The 26,003-nt window shown below is 39.0% G+C and overlaps 5 protein-coding genes across 6 annotated transcripts; 2 read left to right on the forward strand and 3 right to left on the reverse strand.

Annotated features, from left to right (window-relative positions):
- Nucleotides 1-4,990: 4,990 nt before the first annotated feature.
- Nucleotides 4,991-9,170, reverse strand: LOC108852248 (MLO-like protein 15). The gene is made up of 14 exons (XM_018625752.2): nucleotides 7,888-9,170; nucleotides 7,746-7,803; nucleotides 7,375-7,592; nucleotides 7,107-7,223; nucleotides 6,918-6,978; nucleotides 6,736-6,830; nucleotides 6,553-6,627; nucleotides 6,373-6,461; nucleotides 6,240-6,289; nucleotides 6,104-6,144; nucleotides 5,814-6,023; nucleotides 5,654-5,721; nucleotides 5,504-5,564; nucleotides 4,991-5,399 (listed from the first exon to the last, which is right to left on the reverse strand). The coding sequence occupies exons 1-14, from the start codon at nucleotides 8,002-8,004 to the stop codon at nucleotides 5,151-5,153; spliced, it is 1,509 nt and encodes a 502-aa protein (XP_018481254.1). The 5' UTR covers nucleotides 8,005-9,170; the 3' UTR covers nucleotides 4,991-5,150.
- Nucleotides 9,171-9,317: 147 nt separating this feature from the next.
- LOC108848677 (60S ribosomal protein L7-3) lies at nucleotides 9,318-15,430 on the reverse strand. Its single transcript, XM_018622099.2, has 5 exons — nucleotides 15,340-15,430; nucleotides 14,924-15,105; nucleotides 14,731-14,828; nucleotides 14,594-14,651; nucleotides 9,318-9,820 (listed from the first exon to the last, which is right to left on the reverse strand). The coding sequence occupies exons 2-5, from the start codon at nucleotides 15,095-15,097 to the stop codon at nucleotides 9,422-9,424; spliced, it is 729 nt and encodes a 242-aa protein (XP_018477601.1). The 5' UTR covers nucleotides 15,098-15,105; nucleotides 15,340-15,430; the 3' UTR covers nucleotides 9,318-9,421.
- Nucleotides 15,431-15,842: 412 nt separating this feature from the next.
- LOC108853890 (methylenetetrahydrofolate reductase (NADH) 2-like) lies at nucleotides 15,843-18,641 on the forward strand. The gene is made up of 9 exons (XM_018627363.2): nucleotides 15,843-16,427; nucleotides 16,634-16,716; nucleotides 16,812-16,985; nucleotides 17,064-17,237; nucleotides 17,308-17,408; nucleotides 17,508-17,619; nucleotides 17,691-17,771; nucleotides 17,850-18,027; nucleotides 18,103-18,641. Exons 1-9 carry the CDS (start codon nucleotides 15,965-15,967, stop codon nucleotides 18,519-18,521), a joined length of 1,785 nt encoding a protein of 594 aa, XP_018482865.1. The 5' UTR covers nucleotides 15,843-15,964; the 3' UTR covers nucleotides 18,522-18,641.
- Nucleotides 18,627-21,076, reverse strand: LOC108853891 (B3 domain-containing protein At5g18090-like). Of its 2 annotated transcripts, XM_018627366.2 has the most exons (5): nucleotides 20,492-21,076; nucleotides 19,869-20,035; nucleotides 19,293-19,575; nucleotides 19,056-19,210; nucleotides 18,627-18,959 (listed from the first exon to the last, which is right to left on the reverse strand). In XM_018627366.2, exons 1-5 carry the CDS (start codon nucleotides 20,493-20,495, stop codon nucleotides 18,720-18,722), a joined length of 849 nt encoding a protein of 282 aa, XP_018482868.1. In that variant the 5' UTR covers nucleotides 20,496-21,076; the 3' UTR covers nucleotides 18,627-18,719. The 2 variants fall into 2 exon arrangements, with proteins under 2 accessions (XP_018482868.1, XP_056864978.1); XM_057008998.1 differs by having other exon boundaries at nucleotides 19,869-21,074.
- A 1,960-nt stretch (nucleotides 21,077-23,036) lies between these two features.
- On the forward strand, nucleotides 23,037-25,370 carry LOC108855214 (uncharacterized). Its single transcript, XM_018628978.2, has 7 exons — nucleotides 23,037-23,318; nucleotides 23,387-23,473; nucleotides 23,567-23,824; nucleotides 23,906-24,070; nucleotides 24,159-24,212; nucleotides 24,315-24,461; nucleotides 24,755-25,370. Exons 1-7 carry the CDS (start codon nucleotides 23,157-23,159, stop codon nucleotides 25,133-25,135), a joined length of 1,254 nt encoding a protein of 417 aa, XP_018484480.1. The 5' UTR covers nucleotides 23,037-23,156; the 3' UTR covers nucleotides 25,136-25,370.
- The last annotated feature ends 633 nt before the right edge of the window (nucleotides 25,371-26,003 follow it).

The raw sequence follows: 26,003 nt of genomic DNA on the forward strand, positions 1-26,003 counted from the left end.
CTTCCATTAGCTGTCCCCTTGGCTTTTGCGAGAGCAACCTATAGAATCACAACTTTAATAAGAAGTCCCTCTCTTATTAATCAACTCAAAAACTCAAGATCACAAAATCATAAAACCACACGCTATGCATCACATATGCATCTTAATATATAGAACTCATAATTTCTTAAAATCATTAGGTTTAGCAAAATAGATATTTTCCTAATCTATAACTCAATAGAATTAGGTTGCTTGCTCCTCAAGTTTTACTTCAAGCTTAATCTAACATTCTCCCCCATAAGCTTGAGCTTTTCTTCATCCATGTTCTTGACCCCGATCAAATTCCTCATTTCAACAAACTTGGTTCTTGCCAGTGACTTCGTCAATATGTCAGCTCTCTGCCAGCTTCCTGGTACATGCTCAACTTCAATTTGTTCCTTCTCGACACATTCTCGAATAAAATGAAACCTGCGATGGATATGTTTGCTTCGACCATGGAAAACATGGTTTTTAGTGAGTGCAATTGCAGACTTGTTATCCACCATTATCTTCACCTTTTCACAGCTTCTTTCAACGACTTCACCCAGCATCTCTTGTATCCATATTGCTTGTTTTGCTGCTTCTGTGGCAGCCATGAATTCAGCCTCACAGGATGATAAAGCTACAATCTCTTATTTGTGTGACGACCACGTTATCAGACTGTCATCAAGATAGAAGACGTGACCAGATGTGCTCTTGCCGTCGTCTTCATCTACGTTATGTGAACTATCACTGAAACCAACCACCTCTAGCTTCGACGAATGACAGAACATAATCCCATGAGAATTAGTTCCGCGAATATACCTTAGTATCTGCTTTAACGCCACACCATGTGATTCTTTAGGTTCTTGCATATAACGACTTAGTAGCCCAACACTGAAAGACAAGTCAGGACGAGTATGTATCAGATATCGCAGGCAGCCTATGTTTCTTCTGTACTCTGTTTCATCAATGGGTTTCTCCGCAGGCGCCTTAGACAATTTCAAGTTGAACTTCATAGGTATATGGCTCAAGTTACACGTTCCCATACCGTTTTCTTCAAGTATCTTTGACGCATATCGACTATGTTTCATTGTAATGCCTCCACTGAACTGATGTACCTCAATTCCCAAATAATATGACAATCTCCCAAGATCACTCATCTCAAACTCAATCGCCATACTTTCTTTGAATCTTTTTATTGCCGACAAAGAAGACCCTGTTATGAGTAGGTCATCTACATACACTACCACGATCAGAAGGTCCGTCCTATCTCGTCTTCTGTAGAGCGATGGCTCCTTTGAGCACCTGTGGAAATTAAGGCCAACAAGAATTTTATTCAGCTTAACATTCCATGCTCTTGGTGCTTGTTTGAGACCGTACAACGCCTTCTTTAGTTTGTACACCTTCCCCTCTTGTCCGGCGACTGTAAATCCTTCGGGTTGAGAGACATACACGTCTTCTTTCAGATCACCATGTAAGAAGGCCGTTTTTACATCCATGTGATGGATTTCCCAACCAGATGAGGCAGCTAACGCTATGACCAAACGAATCGTCTCCATTCTTGCTACCGGAGCAAACACTTCATCGTAGTCTATCCCCTGTTTCTGAACATATCCTTTAGCCACGAGCCTAGCTTTGTATTTGGTGATGCTCCCATCGGCGTTACGTTTGATTTTAAAGACCCACTTCAGCCCGATTGGTTTCACTCCTTTAGGCAGCTCAACAAGTATCCAAGTATTGTTCCTTTCAATGGATGCTATCTCATCAACACATGCATCAATCCAGACCTGTAACTCCTTAGCTTCTGCGAAGCTCCAAGGCTCATCATTAATGACCATGAGCAAACGTTCAGACTCTATATCAGCAAGGAGGATGTAGTCGTCTAGATGAGCAGGTGGCCTGGTTAACCGTTGTGATCTTCTAGGAACGAACTCTTCTTGTTCTTCCTCCTCCTCATCTCCGTCTACTTCTCCAGTTTCATCTATTGAAACCCTTTCATCTTCATTCTCACAGACCTCCTCTGTTCCTTCACTATCAATGAAACCTTTTATCTCCAGCTCAAAGTTACACCCGTCTTTCTGCTTCTCTTTACTCCAGTCCCATCTTTCATCTTCTGTAAAAATAACATCACGGTTTACTACTATCCTCCTCGTCATTGGATCCAAGAGCCGATAGGCTTTAGATCCAGGTTTCGTCCCGAGATGTACCAAACACCTTGAACGATCATCAAGCTTCTTTCTACCCACCGAGTCTGTCTTCGCATAGCACACACATCCGAATATTCTCAAGTGATTGAGGTTTGGTTTCTTGCAGCAGAGAGATTCATACGGTGTCTGCCCATCGAGTGATCTTGTTGCGAGTCTGTTGATCAGGTAGGTAGCGTGTCGCACTGCTTCTCCCCACAAATAATTAGGAACGCCCATGTGTTTTAGTATGCTCCTAGTCATCTCAAGTAGTGTACGGTACCGTCTTTCGACGACTCCGTTTTGCTGTGGAGAGTAAGGCGCAGTGAGATGTCTTTTGATACCGTGTTTAGCGCAGAAAGCTTCAAACTCATGAGATGTAAACTCGCCACCTCTATCCGTTCGTAATGTTTGTATTGTAGCTTTTGTTTCTTGCTCAACCATCGCTTTAAAGCTTTTAAAGCTTTCAAATGCTTCACTTTTCTCTTTTAGTAGAACCGTCCACATATACCGCGAAAAATCATCTATGAGAACAAACACATATCTCTTTTGTCCTGGCGTAGCAGGAGTAATGGGCCCGCATAGGTCTCCGTGGATAAGCTCTAAAGGTTGGCATGCTCGATATTGAGTTGCTTGAGGAAACGGTTGTCTGGCTTGCTTTCCAAGTAAACAGGATGCACATGTTTCTTTTGCAACTTCAATGTTGGGAATGCCGGTGACAAGGTCTTTGTTTATCATCATCTTCATTGTCTCTATGTTAACATGACCAAGTCGTGCATGCCACTTGGATGACTCCGTAAATGTAATCTGAAGACACTGGATGGCATCTGTTCGCAGGCTGACTTTGTATAGTCGGTTCCTTGAACGTGTGGTCTCGATCATGAGATGTCCCAGGCGATCAAACAGCATCAAAGTATTATTCTTCATTCGTACCTCACAACCTACTTCTGTTGCCTGTCCCAAGCTCACAATGTTACTCTTCAAAGCTGGAATGTAGTACACATCACTTAGTATTTTCTTAGCTCCTCCCGGGAGAGCAAATCGAATCGATCCTTTTCCTTTAATATCAACACGTGAGTCGTCTCCGAAACGCACTTTTCCAGTAATTGATTCATCAATCATATAGAAAGCCATACGATTTCCACTCATGTGATTACTTGCTCCGTTGTCGAGATACCACAGGTTTTGATTGTCATAATCAGATTCGAAGGTGCTTGGGTTGACCTTCTTCTCATTGAGATAGACGACCTCGTGCATCATCAATTTATCTGCTCCTTGAGTATCATCATCATCCTTCTCAGAAACTTCCTGCAACTTTAATTGCTTATCTGGGCAGTCGTTCGCGTAATGTCCATGTTTGTCACATTTAAAACAGGTGATGTGTGATATATCACGCGGGCTTCCTTGTCGATAAGCTTCTCTTTGCTGCTGGAAGTTGTTGTATCTACCACGACCACGTCCTCGGTAATTTCCACGTCCAAGCCGTCCTCTGTCTCGACCATAACTTTCTTGAGAAGATTCAGAATTAGCGTACATCAATTTCTCTTGATCAACATGTTCTTCATCTTCTTCGTGCGTTCTCTCTTCATACGTTTTTAACCTGCCAACTATGTCCTCAAAGCTGGTGGTTTTTAGGTCTAGCATCTGCTCAATTGATGCCACAATCTGAATATATCTCTTCTTTGGTAGACTCTGGAGAAACTTCTTCACAAGTTTTGGTTCTTCAATAATTTCTCCAAGGGAAGCTGACTTAGACGAGAGTTCTGAGATTCTCCCAGCGAAGGTATCAATGTTTTCTTCATCTTTCATTTTAAGTTTATTAAACTCTGCCTCCAAGGTCGATAATCTAGCTTCTCTAACTCGTTCAGCTCCAACATGTCTTGCCTTTATCGCATCCCACACCGCCTTTGCTGTCTTAAAACGACCGATGGTTAAGATCAAGGCCTTTGGTATGGATTGAAACAATAAAGCAGTCGCCAAATAATTTTTCTTCTTGTCATCGATGCCCGGTTCTATTGTCTCCCACACATCACTGACCTGAAGAGCTATCTCCATCCTCATTGCCCAAACTGTGTAATTAGTAGAATTCAGCATCGGAAATTTTATGGTAGTTGGATTTGATTCCTTATGCAACACGATCTCTCCTTTTGGTTCTCCCATTGTTGTAGCTTCTCGTTCTTAGTTCTTGGCTCTGATACCAAATATAGAATCACAACTTTAATAAGAAGTCCTTCTCTTATTAATCAACTCAAAAACTCAAGATCACAAAATCATAAAACCACACGCTATGCATCACATATGCATCTTAATATATAGAACTCATAATTTCCTAAAATCATTAGGTTTAGCAAAATAGATATTTTCCTAATCTATAACTCAATAGGATTAGGTTGCTTGCTCCTCAAGTTTTACTTCAAGCTTAATCCAACACAACCTCCCACCCGCCTTCACACACACTCTGTGGAGCGGCATGTAGGCTTCTGCTTTCATGACTTCATCTCGGTTAGCTTGAAGTGATCACTCTTTGTGTTGCAGGAACTTGATCATAGTGTGGACCTTAACGCAGCTATGTGCCTCAGAGGAATGATGGCAAACAATTATTTTTTCTCCCATCTTAAAAGTTCTCTTACTTGTTTTCCTCTCTATGTTGTCTGTTACAACTCAAAATCAGATTTTGATCTCATCATGTTCCCGGTTATCTCATGGTGTCTGTTTCTTTCTTCAAACCAAAACTGTTGGATTCGTTGTCTGTTTGATGTGGGTTATATAAGAAAATAACCAACATTTGTGGAAACAAGAGTGATATCTTCTTGAAAAAAAAGCAAATCTTGTATTCAATCAGACAGGCAGAGACTTAAAGTAATATTCTTACAAACACCGTTAAATCAGATTTTGTATATTACAAAAAGTTAATGAAGTGTTCTTGTCTGAAACAGAATCTGATGGAAGCTTTTGTTTAGGACGTTACTATTCCTCAACAATCTCAGGTTTCCCCTGAGAGAGGTTAGTTTGTTGAGAGGAGGAGCCTTTGGCTAGAAGAGATTGTAACTGGATAGACTTCGGTGAAGGAGTGGCTACAGGGTTTGAAGTGCCACCGTGACTGGAACCTGCATGAGTTGAGCCTTTCTTTTTAGCCATCTTTGCAGATTTTGCCCATCCAGCAATCTGTTGTTGTGTCTGATCCGTGAATATTGCACCTTTGAATGAACTTCCCATCTTGTCACCAAAATACCAGACAAGAAGAAGAATAATAATCAGAAGTGTGGTGGTTTTGAGTTTATGTCTCTATCCAGTTTCCATCAGAAGACAAGAATCTGTACCTGAGCGACGAGGGCGTAGAGTGGTAAGGTACTGTAACTGCAGAGAAGCTGAACCAATACCCTAAACAGAGGAAAAAAAGCAGAGTCAAATGATTCTACATTTCAAGATTCAGCACAAGGAGATGTAAGAAAGCTTTGACTATTAGTTACCCAATAACTAGTCTTGGAATTATGAACTGGACTTGTCCCATGATGCAAGAATCAAAACCATATTGAGCCTGTTGTTTTGTTACGTGTGCAGCAATCTTTGTGAGAGGCATGTGTTTTCTTTGTTTTTATTAGGTTTCATATTATGGTAAAGAGCACTTACAAAGATAAAGAAGATGAAGGCCAGTTCAAACGAGTTTTGGAACAGAATGAAATGGATCAAGAAGAGAACTAGCCGTGGACTTTTAAACCAGAACAGATCATCTGATGGTCTCACTACCAAATCTCCCTCTACAGCAATGTGTTTCTCTGCAACTTCATGAGCCAATTCTGTGATGATATGCTCCAGTTTCATCCCCACGGCAAGCAAAAGCTGAGGAGGCAAAAAAACAGTCTAAGCCAACCGATCTCAAGATGGATATGAAGGATACATGGAATGGTTTAGGGACTTACAATCAAAGGAACAAAAGCTAGCAAGAAGTAAACATGCCATGCTACAAGAAAGATGGATTTTATGGTCATTAACCAGGGGATAAAAACAGAGTAGAAAGCTTGCTTGGATTGCAAGTTAAGATATCAGTAGCTTTACCAGTAATGTTTAGAAGCAAGAAGAAAACCACAAATACCCAAAGGTACCAACTGCAATTTGATATATACATTAGCATGTACTCAATACAATATGGATACTTTTGGTTTTTATGGAATATTCATGAAACTTTTACCTGATACCGACAACTTTCTTGAAATCAGAATTGAGAGCACGTATTAGATACCCGTGGAAATTGAATTTTGGATTGGTCTTGCAATGAGTCTATATATAAAACAAGAAGCATCAACTTGTCATGAGATTTTATAGTAGAGGGAAACTCAATTCATAGAATAAAGAAAGCTCGAGATACTACCGTGATAAACCCTAGCCTCATTGTGATGTAATCTGATTCATTGACTGATGCAAGAAACTGCTTCATAAACGAATGCTACAAAAACACACTCAAAACGCTCAAAAACTTCCATGTACACACAAACAAACATGTCTTGCGAGTCAAGATAACTTATTAGAAGACCCAAAAAAAAATAACACTAACCACCCATCCAAAGAAAGCATCAGCTTTTCCAACTCCAAGAAATCGTCCCCTGATGAAGTCGTGTTCTCTGACCGCTGTATAGTTCTTCTGGATCACTGTGTATATACATAGGGTTAATGACTCTAACCCTTTATATATTAGTTAATTATATATACTAAGTATTACTTTGCATATTAATATACCTTGGTCTTGGTTGTAGTCTTTTTCTAGAACTTGATCCTCCCATTTTTTCCATTTCATTATCTATACAATAAGGGTACCCATACAATAATGTATTCTTATGGTCATTTGACTTATATCACAAGAAACTTGAAACGCCCTAATCTGTATAAGTTATCTGGCTTTAGGGATAAGGATGATTAAGTCAATACCTTCATAGTACCAAAAATAATGGTCAAGAGGCAGAAAATAATGTGAGCAATAGCTAACACGAAGATGAATATATGAAGCTCATGCAGAGCTGATAATGACATCAAAGGAGCCTTTCCCTGAATTAAAAAACATTATCACCATAATCCATTAAAAATATGATTATGTCACTAGTACAATACATGTTAATTGTATGCACTTCTTCAAAAGGAATGGTAAAAACGTGCAAGACAAAAAGAGTTGACCTAAAAAAATCAAAAGGTTATATACCTTTTGAGAGCAGTAGTCGCCGGCGGCAGAGTCTCCGGCAAGAAGATGACGGCCGGTGAAGCTGAACTGGAAATGAGAGTTGTCTTTGAGGGACTTATCTTCTTCTGGTTTCTTACAAGGGAGAAGCTTTTGACTTAACTCCTTTGATATGCAAATTTTTGCTATTCTTGACTGGCCTACTGATAGCAGTAACGATATGAACCCTAGCAGCATAAGTTCTGTTTCCACCCAAACAATCGCAATGTTTTTTTATTACAAGAATCATGTTAGAAAACAATGATCAAATGATGTAACAATGATTTGCAATTTTCAAAATGAAAGGGATTAATATGTGAAATTATTTAGCAACTCGGCTAAAAACATGAGATTACCTTCTTTGACTTTCTGTAATGCCCCGAAAAGCTGCTTCTGATTGTTCTTATCAAAGTGCTGTATTCCAAATGTATATAGTTAGTCAACAACGTATAAAACTACCTATAAATATTGTATGTAGTATATGTATAAACATATAACCTTTCCGGCACGGTGGAGACCACGCTCAACCGCGAAAGAGATGGAGACGATGACGGAGCAGACGAGAGCCACCACCCATGTTGGTGTGTACTCCAAGGTCGCTCCTTCTCCAGCCATTCTTGTTCCGGTGATTCTTGATATTCATTCTTGATCCATTGCTTTGGTGGTTTATATATTTTGTAGTGTGTTGACCAAAAGTATTTGTTTTTATTAAATTACGGTTTTCACATCGAAGATCTTATTCCATTGGAACGTGTCTTTTTTATAATTAAAAAAGGAATTCACATTCGGTACAGGTTGTATTCATACACTTGACAATATATATTGGATATAATGTGAATGTAAGTGGTGTCAGTGTGTATGTATGTTCTGCATGTTTGATTTTTTTCTATTTTGCAGTGCAAATGATGCAGACGAATATTTCATATATGCAAATATGATAAATTGTTGTGACTTATATGGAAGACAATGCAACTTTGTAATCATGTCCTGGTATAAGAGAATTTTAACATACATTTAAACTACATAGAATAAGAAACACATAATTGGGAAATCAATGAGATCTATCTTATCAATATGATAAAACATGAAAATAAAATAGTCTAGAAAATCTAAGTTAATTTAAATTTGTTTGGAAAATCAAAAAATAAAAACTAATAATTATTTTTAATACAAAATTTTAATATTAATTAAGAAAAGTATAGGTTAGATCATTCACTATATAAATTAATGCATGCTTTAATTTATTTGTCACGAGAGTCTAATGTAATTTTTTCATCGATATTTTCATGTTCTTTACTTTTATGAAATTATCAAATACACTAAACATTACAAACTACTCTAAAGTCTAAACTTGTTGAAATGGTCTAGGTCTCGCTTAAAAAATATATAGGGCAATCATCAGAACACCTCAATTATCTTGAAAAAAAAATCTCGGGTCAAACAAAAGAATGTTATTTTCCCTAACAATCGGCATAACCCTTAAAAAGCCATCCAGTTCACATGAAGTGCCAAAACCAGACATAAATTATTTCCATGTTGTTCGGTAGACACTAGCCAAGTCCACTTGTTGAGATATAAAATCATACGTCAAATCGATTAGTTAGAACTCCCGTTGATTAATAAATCATACCACTTAACCGGTTAACCAGTTTAATTAATCAATCAAACGACCGACCAACTTTGCAAATACAGATTAATAAAACTCATAAAGTCAACGATACATCATTGTCTGAATATTAATGAAATTACGAAACTGGGATCGACTCATTTCACATGATGCTTATTTTAACCATGAAGATTATTACATTACAGTGAAGCTGAACCGATATGGTTATAATCAATTGCATTATGGTATGATTGGAATTATAAAATAACCAGTCTAAACCGGAGATTTCGTTGTGGGCGGGGCTGCTTTTTCGACTTAAAAAAGTAAGCAAAAGTCAAATAAGATGATCGTAAACAAGTAACATAATCATCATAACACGGTCACTGATATAAGAACAAAGACAAAATAAGGAAAGCTTTTGATCAGTCAGTTCATTCTCCTGACAAGCTCGTTGATGAAGTTCTCTCTGTTCCCAGCATCACCACCTTCAACGTAGTGGTTCCTCTTCTTCTTAAGTCCACCGAGCGGCGCCTTCAGCTGGAAGGGCCAAAGGAAGTTGTTGGCTTCTTTGAAGTGAGGTCCAACGGTCATGATCTCGTGGATCAGATCCTCCACGCAGATGATGTTGTGCTTTCCTAGACCTTGGCTCACTATAGAGTTGTCCGTGAGCGCTATCCTCTGGTGGTTCAGCTTTCCAAATCCTCTCTTGTAGATCAGCTCTTTAACACTCTTCAGATTTGGGTACCCGTAGGTCACGTAAGGCTCAACGCGACGCAACATGTTGATTGTTGCCTTGTTCACCTTAAGGAACACACCATTGAAGATCTGCCCACATATGTGACAAAATTTAACAGACATGTCTAGTGCATATTGTTGGACATGGGTTTTACCCCCAACAAGGCCTATAAGATAATGGGCTCAGCCCATTTAAAAAGAGGTGACTAGGAAAACCCTAGACCTCATCCTTCTATAAATAAGAAGGTATCCCCTCCTTGAGAAGGATCCTCTCTTTGAGATCTTGCCTCTCTTCTCACTTTTTAGAGAGAAACACCAAATCACATGCTTTCTTCTAAGCACTTGTGACCTTTCGTTGTAGAACTACGATTGGCTTGATCCCCTTTCGGGGTACGTAGGCAACCCTTCATCGGATCCAGCTATAACATATTACACCTCTTTTACTCTCCATCTATCCAGTTCAAGCTCATTATGAAGACCTCTCCTAACCCCACCATCGAAATCAGTCTACCCCTTACGAAGCACCGATTTCGGTTCAAACAATTGGCGCCCACCGTGGGGCATGGAGAAGTATCTTCGAAGAAGATTGGACTCGGAGTCCGTTTGGCCGTTTGGTCGTCACCGTTCGCTCTCTCGATTACTCGATACGGTTCGTTCTCTCGCGGTTATTCGACACGGTTCGCTCTCTCGCGGTTACTCAGCACGGTACGCTCTCTCGCGGTTACTCGACACGGTTCGTTCTCTCGCGATTACTCGTCACCGTTCGCTCTCTCGCGATTACTCGACACAGTTCGTTTCTCTCGCGGTTACTCAGCACGGTTCGCTCTCTCGCGGTTACTCGTCACCATTCGCTCTCTCGCAGTTATTCGACACCGTTCGCTCTCTCGCGGTTACTTGGCACGGTTCACTCTCTCGATACTACTCGTCACCGTTCGCTATCTCGCAGTTATTCGACACCGTTCGCTCTCTCGCGGTTACTCGACACGGTTCGTTCTCTCGCGGTTACTCGGCACGGTTCGCTCTCTCGCGGTTACTCGGCACGGCTCGATCTCTTGCGGTTACTCGACTCGTTCTCTCACGGTTATTCGGCACGGTTTGCTCTCTTGCATTCACTCGGATCACTCTCTCTCGCAGTCATTCGGCTCGGTCTTTAGCAGTTACTCGGGACCGCGGTTACACGACCACAAGGTTGAGAGTCTTGCGGATACTCGGACGTGGAGGAGAAGATTCATCTCGCTTCCCTTTGCAACTCTTTGTCGATCACAATTTCGAGTTGAGGGAAGATGCACAAGTGGAGGCTTTTGGTCGGCACATGGCACAGTTTCTCGCTGAGAGCTCATCACATTGCCATGTAACAGAGGCAAGGTTCTGGTATGATTTTGTCTCTCTGTTCCTAATTGAATTTGGACTTTTGCCAAGTTACTTACGCTAAGGCACAAGTACAGCTTACCTTTTTCAGAAATGGGTTTACAAACTTGCTTTTTACTAGGCACGAGTTAGTCGTAAACTCGTCTTTTACTAGGTACGAGTTGAATAAACTTGTCTTCTACTAGACATGAGTTTCATTCAACTCACCTTTTTCTAGACACGAGTTACCGACAACTCGCCTTTATCGAGCACGAGTTTAGTAAACTCTTTCTTTACTAGGCATGGCTTACTCGCCGAGCTATAGTTCTTAGGCATGGGTTTGATAAACTCGCCTTTTACAAGGCACGAGTTATACGCAAAGCACGGTAAACTTGCCTTCCACTAGGCACGAGTTACTCGCCGAGCTACGACTCCTAAGCACGAGTTTATTTAAACTTGCCTTCTACTAGGCACGAGTTCAAAGTAAACTCGCTTGGATCGTTAAATGTAAATGCGCTGAGTCCATTGTCTTATAAACCTCTTCGTAAAATTCGCAGAGATCAACTTCATCTCTCTCAACGAACTGGGGGGCTTACTGTTGGACATGGGTTTTACCCCCAACAAGGCCTATAAGATAATGGGCTCAGCCCATTTAAAAAGAGGTGACTAGGAAAACCCTAGACCTCATCCTTCTATAAATAAGAAGGTATCCCCTCCTTGAGAAGGATCCTCTCTTTGAGATCTTGCCTCTCTTCTCACTTTTTAGAGAGAAACACCAAATCACATGCTTTCTTCTAAGCACTTGTGACCTTTCGTTGTAGAACTACGATTGGCTTGATCCCCTTTCGGGGTACGTAGGCAACCCTTCATCGGGTCCAGCTATAACATATTACACCTCTTTTACTCTCCATCTATCCAATTCAAGCTCATTATGAAGACCTCTCCTAACCCCACCATCGAAATCAGTCTACCCCTTACGAAGCACCGATTTCGGTTCAAACAATTTACTGTTGGACATGGGTTTTACCCCAACAAAGCCTATAAGATAATGGGCTCAGCCCATTAAAAGGGAGGTCATTAGGAAACCCTAGACCTTATTCTTCTATAAATAAGGAGGCACTTCCTCCCTAGAAAGGATCTTCTTTTGGTTTCTCAACCATTTCATCTCTACATCTAGAGAGAGACATCACATTACATGCTTTCTTCTAAGCACTTGTAACCCTTTGTTGTAGAACTACGATTGGCTTGATCCCCTTTTGGGGTACGTAGGCATCCCTTCACCGGGTCCAGCCACAATCATTTTACCCATTTTTATGATGATTTCTCATAAACCTCCATACAAATTCATTGTCTGATTCCAACAAACACTTCCAGCAAATCGACCGTTTTTGGATCAAACAATTGGCGCTAGAAGGAGGGGGCCGAACCCAACGTCAAATATGTTGCTTGGCAAAGTCGCTACTCAAGACGAATCGGTCTCTCGCGGTTACTCGGGAAGAATCACTCTCTCGTGGATACTCGGGACGAATCGCTCCCTCGAGGATACTCGACACGGTTCGTTCTCTCGCGATTACTCGGCACGGTTCGCTTTCTCGCAGTTACTCGGTAGGGTTCGCTCTCTCGCGGCTACTCATGACGAATCGTTCTCTCGCGGTTACTCGACATGATTGCTCCCTCACACTTACTCGGAGCAGACCGGTCTCTAGCAGTTACCTGGTCGCTCTCTCGTAGTCACACGACGCTCGCTCTCTCGCTGCTACTCGGAGCAGATCCGTCTCTAGCAGTTGCTACTCTCTCGCAGTTACTCGGAATGGATCGATCTCTTGTAGTCACTTTGCTCGAGATAAGCTTGCTTCTTCTTCACCCTAAAGATAAGCTCTTTACTAAATTATCCATCTTTTTATCACTTTCAAATTTGTTTCATTGCTCGCTTATTAACTAAGCAAGAGTGGTCATTTCTTTTGGTTTGTATTGTTCTAATCTTGTAATGCTTTTTGTGAACTAGAGCCGACTACAATCGTCAAGCCAAAGGTCATTGAGGTGGTCTTCATACTTTGAAAGACGAACTCAAAGTCTTTCAAAGTGGCACGAGGTTCATGGGCGAGCAACCACGAAGCATTTCACCGTCAAATCGTTGTTCGGCGAAGTCGTTACTCGACGAGGGTCACCCTCTCACCGTTACTCGGCACAGCTCGATCTCTCGCGGTTACTCGGCACGGCTCGATCTCTCGCCGTTACTTGGCAATGCTCGTTCTCTCGCCATTACTCGGCACACCTCGCTCTCTCGCCGTTACTTGGCAAAGCTCGTTCTCTCGCGGTCACCTGGCTCGCTCTCTCGCGGTCACTCAGATTGCCCTCTCGCGGTCACTCGGCTCACTCTCTCGCGGTCACTCGGCTTGCTATCTCGCGGTCACTCAGATTGCCTTCTCGTGGTCACTCGGCTCGCTCTCTCGCCATTACTCGGCACAGCTCGCTCTCTCGCCATTACTTGGCAAAGCTCGTTCTCTCGCCATTACTCGGCACAGCTCGCTCTCTCGCCATTACTTGGCAAAGCTCGCCCTCTCGCGGTCACTCGGCTCGCTCGCGGTCACTCGGCTCACTCTCTCGCGGTCACTCAGATTGCCCTCTCGCGGTCACTCGGATTGCTTTCTCGCGGTCACTCGGCTCGCTCTCTCACGGTCACTCGGCGCATACCGCTCTCTCACTATCAGTCGTGACTATTCGTTTGTGATGGCTTGTTCATGGTGGTACGTTCATGACGATGTTTGTAGTGACTTGTCCTTGACAGCTAGTCAACTGACACTTCCATCCATAGCGACTAACTCGGGTGGTTCAGAACACTGTCCACACAGATCGTTTATGCAACTATCCCCGAGTAAGCTCCGATTGGAATCAGAAGTATGTCCATGACAGCTCGTCCGAGACAGTCCACCCACAACACTTCGTTTATGACAACCTAGCCATAACAGCCTGTTCATGACAATTTGTCTACGACATGAGTATACGATGAGTCCATTATCTTATAAACCTCTTCCTAAAGTTCGCAGAGATCAACTTCATCTCTCTCAACGAACTGGGGGGGCTTACTGTTGGACATGGGTTTTACCCCCAACAAAGCCTATAAGATAATGGGCTCAGCCCATTAAAAGGGAGGTCATTAGGAAACCCTAGACCTTATCCTTCTATAAATAAGGAGGCACTTCCTCCCTAGAAAGGATCTTCTTTTGGTTTCTCAACCATTTCATCTCTACATCTAGAGAGAGACATCACATTACATGCTTTCTTCTAAGCACTTGTAACCCTTTGTTGTAGAACTACGATTGGCTTGATCCCATTTGGGGTACGTAGGCATCCCTTCACCGGGTCCAGCCACAATCATTTTACCCATTTTTATGATGATTTCTCATAAACCTCCATACAAATTCATTGTCTGATTCCAACAAACACTTCCAGCAAATCGACCGTTTTTGGATCAAACACATATCATATAATGTCCGAGACTAGATTAGACTTTACTTGTCTCAAACGCAGGAGCTGCAGAATCTTCTTGGTTTTTGGATCAATAGCGTTGATTCTTCAAAAAAAAGACAAACATTTTAATGTAAAGACACAACATAAAACTGTCTGGAAGTGGAAGAAAACAACAAACATACCCACGGATACGAATGATAAAGAGCAGTTTAGCCTCTGGATCAACGTAGAACCCTCCTTTCAACTTAGCCTCACGCTTCAACCTGATCAACTCATTGTCCTGAACAAAAGAACACATCATTAAGACAAGACAAAAAAAAAAACATCGTACTTAATGAAAGACAAGACAAAGTGTGTATTATTATTATTTAAAACCTTCTCAGCGTATTCTTTAGCGTATTGCTCAGCTCTCTTGAAGATAAGCTTGCGGGTCTCAACGCTCTTCTTCTTAGCAGCTTCAGCTTCTTGCTTCTTGGCCAATGCCCATTCCTCTTCCCTCTTGATCTTTTTCAAGACAGACTCTGGAACCACCATCTTAGATTCTGCCATTTTCTTCCCTACATATAACAATGCAATAAGCAAGATATAAAACTAGGGTTTCTTTACATGATTCCATAACTAGGGTTTAGATTGCATTTCACTATTCTGATAAGTGAAGTTTCTACAATGGAAGCTTATCTAATCTCAAATGTTTATACAAATCTAGGGAAGAGGAGCTACTACCAATGGACAGAAGACAAACAGTTATGCTACGAGACGAAAGTATTAAGTGGAAGATCGGAGAAGCTTACTTTGAGCGGAAGGTATTATCTGAGAGAGAGAGTGAGCGCGGCGCAGAGAGGAAGAACAAAAATGGGTTTAGGGTTTTTAATTCATAGCCTTGTTGGGCCAAATATCAGGAGGCCTGTTTCTTAATTTATTGGGCTTTGTGGGCTTATTATACACCTGCCTGGATGATCCATCAACAATGATCAGCATTTGAAAAGTTTGAATAGGATGATTACACATTGAAGAATTGAGTGAAATAGCAATTTTGTATTACTATTTTTTTTGTGAATGTTGTGGTGTCTTCGTATCGTTTCATTTGAAAAAAAAAAAATACAATTGTTACTTTTTGGCTTGTAAATAAACTTATATAATTCATTTCAAATGAAGACAGTAATAAACAAGAAAGCTTAGGATCCAAGTAATTATTAAAATTTGTGATTATTGTTAGGGTGCAGTTTTCCTCTTTTCAATAATAGTAAACTAATGTGCATTCCTATTTAAATATTATAATTATCATTAAAAAATTAAAATGATTCTAACGAAAGTGGACGTAGTCAGTGTTATCACCGAACATCGTGGGATAATCTGTTAGTATAAATCAGTTATTACTAAGAAACCTGTAACAACTTCACTTTGTAACCGGAGAAGATGAAGGTGGTAGATAAGATCAAGTCATGGACCGACGAAGGCAAAACGACCTTCTCCTTCGAGTTCTTCCCACCGAGGACGGAGGATGGAGTCGACAACCTCTTCGAGCGTATGGATCGTCTCGTCGCATACGGTCCAGCCTTCTGCGATATCACGTGGGGAGCTGGTGGAACAACGGCGGATCTCACGCTCGACATTGTCTCTAGGATGCAGAACGTTGTCTGCGTCGAGAGCATGATGCATCTCACGTGTACTAACATGCCTGTTGAGAAGATCGATCATGCGCTTGAGACGATACGGTCTAATGGGATTCAGAACGTTCTTGCGCTTAGAGGTGATCCTCCTCACGGTGAGAACAAGTTTGTTCAGGTTGAAGGAGGGTTTGGTTGCGCTTTGGATCTTGTGAATCATATTAGGAGCAAGTATGGTGATTACTTTGGTGTCGCCGTTGCTGGTTATCCTGGTAAGAACTTAAATAGAAAATATAAAACATATATTTTTGTTGAAATACATTTTTATTTTAAACATTTATCTTTTAGAAACCTATATAATATTATATATACAAGTTGCATGAATCCCAATTATCAAAGTGAAAATATTAATATTAACCTAAAATTGATTATAGTCCTCTAAATGATCAGTGTAATCCTAATCTCTTTTGATATACAGAGGCTCATCCTGATGTCATTGGTGAAAATGGCCTAGCGTCCAAGGAAGCTTATGAGAGTGATCTTGAGTACCTTAAGAAAAAGGTCTGTTTTGTTTCATTATTTGTTTTGTGAACGTTCTTGATTTTTTTTTGCATTATATGTATTTAAATATGGATTTGGATTGTTTCTTTGAACAGGTTGATGCTGGAGCTGATCTGATTGTTACTCAGCTTTTCTTTGACACTGATATACTCTTAAAATTTGTGAATGACTGTCGGCAAATTGGTATCAAGTGTCCCATTGTTCCTGGAATCATGCCCATTAATAACTACAAAGGATTCTTGCGTATGATTGGTTTTTGCAAGACCAAGGCATGTGTCCATCTCTCTTAGTGTGACATTAAGTCATATGCAAAAATGAATTAACTTTGAAGCTCATGAATATTGTAGATACCAGCTGAAGTCATGGCAGCATTGGAGCCTATCCAGGATAATGAAGAAGCTGTGAAAGCCTATGGTATTCACCTTGGAACAGAGATGTGTAAAAAGATCTTGGCTCATGGGATAAAATCTCTTCATCTCTACACATTGAACATGGAGAAATCAGCTCTTGCAATATTGATGGTTGGTCCTCATTTTCTTACTACTAGATACTGGAGTATATATTCTAACCATCATCATGCTCTTGTTTCAGAATCTTGGTATGATTGAAGAGTCCAAAATTTCTCGCTCTTTACCATGGAGACGTCCTGCTAATGTTTTCCGTATTAAGGAAGATGTGCGTCCCATTTTCTGGTAACCACCACACTTATCTTTCTTGTGTTCTGATTAAGCTTAGCTAGTAGCCACAGACCTTAAGCGGCATATAATCTATATTCTTAAATCTTTTGAAAGGGCAAACCGTCCCAAGAGTTATATTTCTAGAACCAAGGCCTGGGAAGACTTCCCACAAGGTCGATGGGGTGATTCACGCAGTGCCTCATACGGTGCACTCACTGATCATCAGGTATTACATCCTCTGTCATAGAATAGATTGGTCTTTCTCTGATGAACTAAAAATGCTTTACTTGTTGTTAGTTCTCCCGTCCACGAGCACGTGACAAGAAGCTTCAACAAGAATGGGTTGTCCCATTAAAAAGCGTTGAAGATATTTATGAGGTAAATTAATAATCTTGATTCTTGACTTTCACTTTCACTTGACACTTGCAATAATAATCTTGTGAAACACGTTAACAGAAATTCAAGGAGCTCTGTCTTGGAAACTTAAAAAGCAGTCCATGGTCTGAACTGGATGGACTCCATCCAGAGACAAAGATCATAAACGAGCAGCTGGCGAAAATCAACACCAAAGGGTTCTTGACAATCAACAGCCAGCCGTCAGTCAACGCAGAGAGATCTGATTCTTCAACTGTTGGTAAGTTTCTTCTCATAACTACTAGTGATATTGAACTCAAGCCTCATCAAATAATTTTTTGAGTATGATCTGCAGGATGGGGCGGTCCTGGTGGATACGTATACCAAAAGGCTTACCTAGAGTTCTTCTGCTCAAAGGACAAGTTAGATGAAGTTGTTGAGATATGCAAAGCTATGCCATCTATAACTTACATAGCTATGAACAAAGGTGAAAGCTGGGTGTCAAACACTTCACAGTCTGATGTGAATGCTGTCACTTGGGGTGTTTTCCCGGCTAAGGAGATTATACAACCGACCATTGTTGATCCTTCTAGCTTTAACGTCTGGAAAGATGAAGCGTTTGAGACTTGGTCAAGAAACTGGGCTAACTTGTACCCTGAAGCTGACCCTTCTAGAAACTTGCTTGAGGAGGTGAAGAACAGCTACTATTTGGTAAGTTTGGTAGAGAATGATTACATCAATGGTAACATATTCAAAGTCTTTGCAGATCTTTGAGTAGAATCCCATTAACAATGCTATTACTTCTCTTACTACTTTCAAGTTTTGCTATATTTGAATTCTTTGTCTTGTTATCATTATCATATTGATTTTCTAATAAAGTTTTTGATAAAGAAAGCATCAAGTTTCATTAACCTTAAAGATCTAAAACTACAACAAGTCTTTGGCTCTTATGAGCTATTACCAAACACCACTTCATGGAGAAGCATGTAAGACTTCAAGAACCATCTCTTTTGGTTTAACAAGTCTGAAAGTGCACAAATCTCCAACAGCTAAACCGTAGCCCTTTGCTAGAATCCTCCATCCGCTGGAAAACAACTTTGATGCGTTACTTGGAACGTAGGTCACATCCCATGGCTTTCCCTTGGGATCATGTATGACAAACTTAGCCCTCCCCTTTGGCATGTGCTCATTTGCAAAGTCTAACGGTATGATCTGGTCAAAATGAAATAAAAGCAAACCATTCCAAGTCACATAATATCATTAGTCCAGAACCATAAATGGGTGCTTGTGTATTTGGTTAAATCTTACCAACAATGTGAGATGTGATTTCTTGATGGTGAGACTGAATGTTGGAGCAGAGGAAGAAGAAGATGAAGCTCTATTGACATTACTAACCACTTTCTTCTTCATCTTAGATTCAGCTATTACAGGATCAACACAGCTCATCTTTTCATTCTTGGCATCTTCATAGCCATCAAAACATCAGTGGATTAATAAAAAAAAAAACAAATATCCACAAAATCAAAAAACTACTAAATAACTTACTGGAGGAAGAAGTGTTTAGTGGCTTGAGAATCTCTATACAGTTCTTCTGGTAGATGTCAACGGTTATGCAATTGTTTCCTTGGTTTGTGAATGTCAGGAACTCGTCGTCTCCTAAATGATTGTCGCTTAGAAACTTCTTCCATCCCTTTCTCTCCATGAGGTAAAATCCCATGAATGTTGAGAGATTCACTGTCCAAGAACTTCCCCAAGCCACCTTCAAGGTCACCTTAGGTGGGAGATTCTTGCATTCACTTCTTGTCCAGAAATCGTTTGGAATCAACCTCTTTGGAGACACACACACACATAATGAAGATATTAGAAACAGAAACATGGCAGTTAAAGCTAAAACTTTATTCTCTCATCATTTGTTTATTTTACAGGAAACAAACAGTAAAAAGATTTCACAAACTAATTAAGCATTTAGGTAAAAGAGAAACTGGTAAAGAACAGAGCAAAATGTAACAAAATCTATGTTCTAATTAGACATGGAAGATCAAAGATCTCACCTTTCAACATTTCAGACCAGGAAAAAGAAACTAATTAGGAGGAGATGATAAGGTTAAAGAACATTACTACCATGGATTCAGAGGAAAGATCTTCATCTGCAAGAATCTTGAAGAAGCTTGTCTTGTTCATGTCCTCTTGAAGCCTACCTAATGCTCTGTTTCTAGCCATCTCATGAAGACAACTCCTTCTCTCATGAAGACAACGTTTCAAGAGAGCCCTAAATGACCTTTCTATTTCTGTTAGTGTAGAGGAAAACATTATTAAGACTCTGTACACACGCAAAAGGAAAAAGTATTTTTGCTTATTTTAGTAACTGAGTCTCGCTCTGTTACAAAAAGATGAAAGGCTCTGTAGTTTCTTCTTTTGGTTACACAATTTAATTTCATTTTATTTCAGCTCTTTATCTATAGTAATTATAAACAGACGACCACATTGCATTACTAATCTTTACAACAACATCCACACTGATTAGGATCATGTTTAAAGAAAATACAGAGTATTTGACAACAAGAAAACCCTATTTTTCTACACAAATTTCTACACGTTTCAAAAAACCAACTCAGCTACATAGAATCTAGGCTAGACAAACTTTTTTACAGTAGAAAAAAAAACTTTTCTACCGTCCATTTTAAGATGCTGCAGATTGCTCTCTATAGCGATTTTGTACATAAATCACAGGTATGTGAACTCACTCATCAAAGCGTTTCTTCCTATTAACAGTCAGCTTCTGGAGTTAAGATCATCGGAGCAGATACAGAAAGAAGGATTATTGACAAACAAAAACAAAACCTCTCGAGTAAGGTAATTGTAAAATGGCCCACTAACCTCTGACGTTAAAAGAACGCATATAATATAACTTAACGCTCCTTATAGGGCCCATTAATTAAAGGCCCGCAAAAATTAATCAGGAGTAATCTGGTTAATTTAAATTCCTGTTAATTACTAACTAACTAAACCTATCGTTCCGACAAGACCAGAACCGTTGTCCTTTGCAACCTCTTTATTTGTCTTGCATCCCTTTCCTTTTGTATCATGTACAATTTTACTTGGCAACTTTCTTCCAGCCGGGTGGCAAATTTAGAGGCAACAGTTGATGATGATGATGATTCAAGGAGAAGAGAAAGCCGTAGAGAAGATAGAGTCAGTGAAAGGTATAGGAATCACTCCCCTGCTCTCAAGAGTCATGGTGGAGAGGACAGAAAAAGGAAAACAGAGGATTTGTTGATCTTCGGATAAGAGAGGCCTTATAGTCTTTAGGCCCATAAAATAGCCCATTTTTGGGTGGTCCAGTGGACCACTAGTAGTGTGTAATAATAATAGTGGGACGTTGAAATGTGATATGAGTCAATCCATACCCGTGACATGTAGTTAAGCATAACACGCCAAGATTCCGCTTTGGCACCTTTATAGAAACCACGAGATGAAGCCAACTCTTTCTCTGTCTATTTTGAATATTCGTTTTCTTTTTCAAACCTTTCAAGCAAGGAAAAGGTTTTAGTCAAGAGATTGTACATATATATATATATACAATTAAACTAACTAACTGAACTTGACCTATGTTTGTAGCTCATTAAGGTCGTTGGTATGTTATAATTTGGAAATGACTCAAGAGACATGATTATAGACCAAGTTGTTAGACGTTATGATTGACCCATTGTACTTATCTTTACGGTTATGTCTAGCTCTAGTAACCAATAAAGGAGATGTTATGTTCAAAAAATAAAATATAGCAGATGTTGTTACAAGCATAATGTTTAATTTGTGTGTGTGTAATGTTAACTATTTTGTTTTTTTGTTTTGGTCAACATGTAACTATTTTGTTTATATATACACAAATGAGTGTTATAGTAACGTGTCTGAGATGTCAGAGCTCCTGAATATCTCGACACTGAATGATGAAAGTTTGCATATTAACCGGAACTACTGTAAAAAAAGGGGAACTAAAGGAAAAAATATATAAATAAATAAGTGATCTAATGAAAAATGAATATAGCATATGTTTACTAGCCTATTTGTTTTCCCCTACAATACCATGGTATAAAATTTTTATCTTATAAAAAAAATACCATGGTATAAAATTTTAGTTGGAATTCATTTGGAAAAAAGAGAAAATACTTTTCTACAGTCCAGACATAATCCTTGAATATCACCTAGCATTTTTTTTCATCGATTCTTTTTTGTTTCTGCTAACTTGATTCTTGTTAATAATAACAAACGGTTTATATACGGCAGAGAGATGCAATTTGTACATAACTTTCAGAGATATATATTGTAGTGGTGCACATAAAATCTTCATAATGAGAGAAAAATGGGAAAGAAATTTGATAGAAAATTTATAAAAGAATACTTGTACAAATTCACAATCAAAATAGAAAAAAATAGGTATTTTGGCCAATAAGAATTTAATGATATAGGACATGCGTAGGCTTTAAAGGAAGAAATACAAAGTGGGAAAATGGAGATGTAACAGAATGGAAAATGAAAGGTGTGGAGTTGATTGGGATTTGAGACCATGAATTGTCATTTGTCTTCCTAATAATATTAACCGACAATTCGTGGCTTTATTTTTTGAAATTTACACTGTTTTTCACATTGTGGGTGCTCTCACTTCCACCCAATCACAAACAAATATTTTTTAAATAGTGATGATAAGGTAGTGGAACAATGCTCAAATAGTTGACTTAGTAATTTAAATATTACTACTACTATCTAGTACCTACGCATGTTTTCTTTTCTTTTGGTTTTATCAATACTGCAACTGATTTTTTTTTATAACTGCCAATACTGTAATTGATTTATGTTAATTTCAATATGCTGATATCATTAGGCAATGAAAATGGAAAATGTAAACATTTGCATTTGATCTTCCCATGATTGACACATTATGCCATTTTTACCATCAATTTAAATTTGATTTACTGTGAGTGAGTCTAAACCTGAAGAGATTTCTATCCCTTTCTCCAGATATATTTTGAAAATCCCAATAAAACCTTAAGGGTGGACGTCAGAACAGTGGGAATGTTCCAATTCAGTAAATTTAAATTCTCCAAAAAAGCTGACAGTAAAAAAGTAATATTTATGAAAGTAAAATAAAAAATCTAACCTTCGAATTATTCCACAAAAAGATTCTGACAAAATAAAAATAAAATTTTAAAAAAAGAGAAAAAGACAGTAACCAATCTTTACGCAATAGAATCCAAGTTTTTCACTTGTGTCTGTCTGTTTTTCAAAAAAAAAAACGTACGGTTCTTTAACGAAGGTTTAGCCAAAACAGTTATTACTTCCCAGAAGAACCTCTCATCTTCTCTCTTCTCCAAAGAACTTTCTCTTTCTGTAAGAACCTTTCTTTCTTTAACCATGGCCGCTAATTTCAAAAGGGTCAGCTTCTTGCTTGCTCTGTTAATGACGGTGGCGACGGTTCTTACTCCTTCACTCGTCTCCGGCGAAAATGGGTTCTCCGATCTTCAAATCCGTAAACACTTGAAACGACTCAACAAGCGACCTCTCAAATCCATAAAGGTAAAACTTTGACAGAGATTATGAGATAAAGTTTTAATTTTTTCACAATAATTTATGGTTTAAAACAGAGCCCAGATGGAGATTTGATCGATTGTGTCCCAATCACTGACCAACCAGCTTTAGCTCACCCTCTGCTCATCAACCACGCTGTCCAGGTTTAGAAACTGCTCTGTTCTTCTTCTTCTTTCAGTTCGAACAGACTCTGTTTTTGTTCTGTTCTGACATAGTTAATGGGCTTTGTTTTGTAGATGAGGCCAAGTTTCAACCCGGAGAGTGTCTTTAGTGAGAGTAAAGTTTCATCCAAGAATCACCAGTCTAGTGCTATAACTCAGCTTTGGCATGTGAATGGGAAATGCCCTGAGAACACCATCCCCATCAGAAGAACGAGGAAGCAAGATCTCTATCGAGCAAGCTCCGTGGAGAAGTTCGGTATGAAGAATCTGAAAAGTATTCCAAAGCCTACGTCTTATGAGCCAGCTAGTGTCCTCACACAAAACGGTCACCAGGTAATAATGTTTTCTTGTATGCATTTTTTGTTGTGTGTGTGTTCATTAACAATGTGTCCATCTCTTTGAATTTGGATGTAGCACGCGATAATGTATGTGGAAGATGGGGTTTTCTACGGGGCTAAAGCGAAGATTAATGTGTGGAATCCGGATGTGGAGATGCCTAATGAGTTTAGCTTAGCTCAGATTTGGGTTTTGGGTGGAAACTTCAACTCTGATCTTAATAGTATTGAAGCTGGCTGGCAGGTACTTCTTCAATTCTTGACAAGCCTCCTTGTTAATATATATATTAAAAAAGACTGTTTCTGATTCAAAGCTTTGTGTGTGTTTTCAGGTCAGTCCACAGTTGTATGGTGATAATCGCACCAGGCTATTCACTTATTGGACTGTAAGTTTCTGAATATATTTCACTTTCTGTTATTTTTTATATATTTGTGTGTGTTATATTTTATCTAAGTATCATTTGTTTGGTTGATATTGTGAAAAACAGAGTGATGCATACCAAGGAACAGGCTGCTATAACCTTCTGTGCTCAGGGTTTGTTCAAATCAACAGGGAGATTGCAATGGGTGGTTCAATCTCACCTCTATCAAACTATGGAAACTCTCAGTATGACATTACCATACTTATCTGGAAGGTAAACCAACAACAAGAATCTAGACTTGTTTCCAACCTCAAATCTTTTGAAAGCTTAGATGCTTTTAGTTAGCTCCCTACAAACAAGAATAGAACAAATAATATAACTTAGTTAAAACTAATATAAAAATATACATTGTATAACTAAATTTATTTTTATATGTAGCCTAGTGTTGTCAATAAAAGTATGTAGCCTGCCTAATGAAAAATATGCTTTTAGTGATGTTGTCGGTTCAGTCAGTTTGTTTAGCATAAAACTATTTCTGCCAACCGGTTTTGGTTTGGTTTTCTCAGGATCCAAAAGAAGGACATTGGTGGTTACAATTTGGAGAGAAGTACATAATAGGATACTGGCCAGCTTCACTCTTCTCTTACTTATCAGAAAGTGCATCGATGATTGAATGGGGAGGTGAAGTGGTTAACTCACAGTCCGAGGAAGGACAACACACCACCACTCAGATGGGAAGTGGTCGGTTTGCAGAGGAAGGTTGGGGCAAAGCTAGTTACTTCAAGAACGTTCAAGTAGTCGATGGATCAAATGAACTGAGGAACCCTGAGAATCTTCAAGTCTTTACTGATCAAGAGAACTGTTACAATGTGAAGAGTGGTGATGGAGGTTCTTGGGGAAGTCACTTCTACTATGGTGGTCCTGGTAGAAACCCTAATTGCCCTTAAAGATCTGTCTACTTACTTGCATAGCAGGATCAGTCCAGATTTAATCATCAATTGTATAAAACGTATATTATATATATACACATTTTAAGTATATTGGTTTTAGTTTGCAATGAGTGGTTTAGGGGTTTGTTTCAGAGTGTGTCTTTGTTTCTATGGAGTGAAGAGATTATAAATGTCTTTAAAGAACATGGTCCCATGTGTATACTGGAATATATATATTTGATAACATTAGTTACCTGGCTTTGTTTTCAGGTGACCTGTGTTATAATTGCTTTGTCTATGTATAACAAAACATAGAGATGGGACTTTTGGATCTTCCATTATAATTATTGGTCAAACTTCATTTGTGTAGTGTAATAAATAAATGTATTGTTTCATAATTTAGCTGTCACTAATACTCATCCAAAAACTATATTGTTTCATAAGAGTAACTAGGTGATTTTCCCGTGCTCATGCACGAGTATAAATATTTATAAAGTAAATATACTATAATAATTAATTGCTATTTGTTTGTAATTTTATATTAATTTATAATTGTATGCATAGTTTATATTAATAATATTATATTACTTTAATTAGACATTCGATTTTTTATAGGTTATAGTTTGTCAGTTTTGTTGTTTTTACAGTCGATTTAGTTATCATTTGGATATATTGATTTGCATTTATATCTTTGAATTCAATTATAATATTTTTATTCTAAATATATTAAATTTTTATTAATTTTATTATTTGCATTTAGGTTACTCGGTTGGTTGGATATCTTTTATATGCAAATATATTTTAGGATGACTATTTATAAATTAAGATATATTGTCCTAAGAATGAAATAAAAGATAAACTAAAGTGTCGGATTCCAAATTCAATA

Source organism: Raphanus sativus, chromosome 4 (assembly GCF_000801105.2).
Source record: "Raphanus sativus cultivar WK10039 chromosome 4, ASM80110v3, whole genome shotgun sequence".
Taxonomy (NCBI): domain Eukaryota; kingdom Viridiplantae; phylum Streptophyta; class Magnoliopsida; order Brassicales; family Brassicaceae; genus Raphanus; species Raphanus sativus.